The following is a 1861-nucleotide window of genomic DNA, read 5'->3' on the forward strand; positions in this document are numbered from 1 at the left end:
GGCCCAGCCTTTTTTTTATGAATAAGCTTCATTTTAGTCATTTAGCAGACGCTCTTATCCAGAGCGACTTGCTTTTAGGAACAAGACCAGAAAATCCCAAGTAAAAATGAAACACCTTTTCAGAAGTCCAGTATAAATAAGTTTCAGTTACTTTTTTGGGCACTTCAGGACATGACGTAAACCAAGTAATTTTCTTACTTGAAGACACATGTGCTGTGTTTTTGCAATGAAATAGCCAATATAAGTTACAAAAACATTGGAGAATTGAAATGTCCAGCGGGCGAATCAGAATGTCGTCCCAATAGCCGATGTCATAAAGCCATGTGTCATTTGTAATGTGTCATATCTGTTGGTCATAATGAGTAAACAATAACTATAAAAGTCAGTGTCAACACTGAAGTCACTTTCTTTTCCAATCAGAACAGAGAACATGAGCGGATTTCCAGCAAAGAAGCGGATGGATAAGAAAAAGAAAGAACGGACACGGGCGGTAAAAAGCGGGCCACAGATACTGGCGGAACAGAGATGGTTCCGGAAGATGCAGGCAGCACAGAAGGATGCTGAAACGATGCTTAAAATTAAAAGGTGGATAGACCTAAAAAGCAAATTAAATAAGCCGCCTGAAAAAAGGCTGGCAGAGCTACGGGAGGCAGAGAAAAGGCTGGAAGAAGACCGTCAGGACATGCAGAGGCAGGAGAGGTTGAGAGAGTGGATGCACAAGGAGCGAGAGCTGTGGGAGGCAGACCAGAGACAGAAAGAGCAGGAGCTCAACTCCAAGAAAAAACTGCAGGAGACCAAGACACCTCACACACAGGTGCCTAAGTCTCCTACCATCTTGGAGGAGTTGAAGATGTTAGATGAACTGCTTGAGGAGGTAAGACTATATGCCAAACATATCATTTGTTTTTTACTTCAGAAAAGTGTCTTTTGTGTTGGGTATTTCATTACATTGCTAACAATTTTCTTGTCTCCAACACAGTTGGCAGATATCAAACTGCCTTCAATGTCCCCCATCCATCAGCCAGTCTATCCAACCCCCACACCCCTCCCAATGGGTAAAGATGGAGCATACTTGGGCCTCACCACCACCAAACCCATGGACGCTCAGGCCAGGCACCCCCACAGGGTCAAGCCTCTCACCTGCACACTTCTTCCAGAGGACGCTCAAATTGACACCCACCCCTTGGCCAACCAGGAGGAAGGATTAGAGAGTGGACTGGCGAAGATGCAAGTACTGGAGGCATCTGTTGAGGAGAGTTCCAACAGTGCCATGTTGATGAAAATGGAGAATGAGATAAAGGCTGAGGAGGGGAAAACAGCAAAGAAAGAGAGGGAGATCATAGAAAAGCAGAAGAAAGCAGAAAAGCTGGTGCAGGAGAAGGTGGAGAAGAAACAGAGGAAGCAGCTGGAGCAGGCAGAAAAAAGAAACATGGAGATTCAAACCAAGCTGGAAAATGAGAGGCGCAAAATGAAAGCTCTAGAAAGGAAAGAGAATCAAAGGTTAGCAGAAGAGCAAAGAAAGGAAATGAAGAAGAAAGAAAAGGAAGAGAAAAAGGCAGAAAAAGGACAATTGGAAATGGGGTCTTTGCCAAAACGTGGCTTCTTCGAGAAGATAAAGAGGGCCTTTCATTTCCAGTGATAAGAGAGACTTTCCATCTACGATAACACCGACCGTGACAAACATCAGGGACTACCCTCTTTTCTGTCATCGCCATGTAAGCAAGGGTTTTTGTGCGGCTGACCCTTCCAAACAAGGAAGTTAAATGTCTACACCTTTGCTCACTCATTTGGAGCATCAATTTGAAACTGTGGAGGAACCTCTTATGGTGCTTTGAGGAACCTTCAAGAAAAACAAAAACTC

The 1861-nt window shown here is 44.2% G+C and overlaps 1 protein-coding gene across 1 annotated transcript in view; it reads left to right on the plus strand.

Annotated features, from left to right (window-relative positions):
• Positions 1-426: 426 nt before the first annotated feature.
• Positions 427-1861, plus strand: part of LOC146258629 (uncharacterized) — a 1744-nt gene continuing 309 nt past the window's right edge. The window contains exons 1-2 of the mRNA XM_084672704.1: positions 427-874; positions 980-1861. The exon at positions 980-1861 is cut by the window's right edge and continues 309 nt beyond it. Coding sequence (XP_084528830.1) covers positions 431-874; positions 980-1639 — 1104 coding nt within the window. The 5' untranslated portion in view covers positions 427-430 and the 3' untranslated portion in view covers positions 1640-1861. The remainder of the gene's footprint in view (positions 875-979) is intronic.

This window comes from Hypomesus nipponensis, chromosome 14 (assembly GCF_054491055.1).
Source record: "Hypomesus nipponensis isolate SF chromosome 14, ASM5449105v1, whole genome shotgun sequence".
Taxonomy (NCBI): domain Eukaryota; kingdom Metazoa; phylum Chordata; class Actinopteri; order Osmeriformes; family Osmeridae; genus Hypomesus; species Hypomesus nipponensis.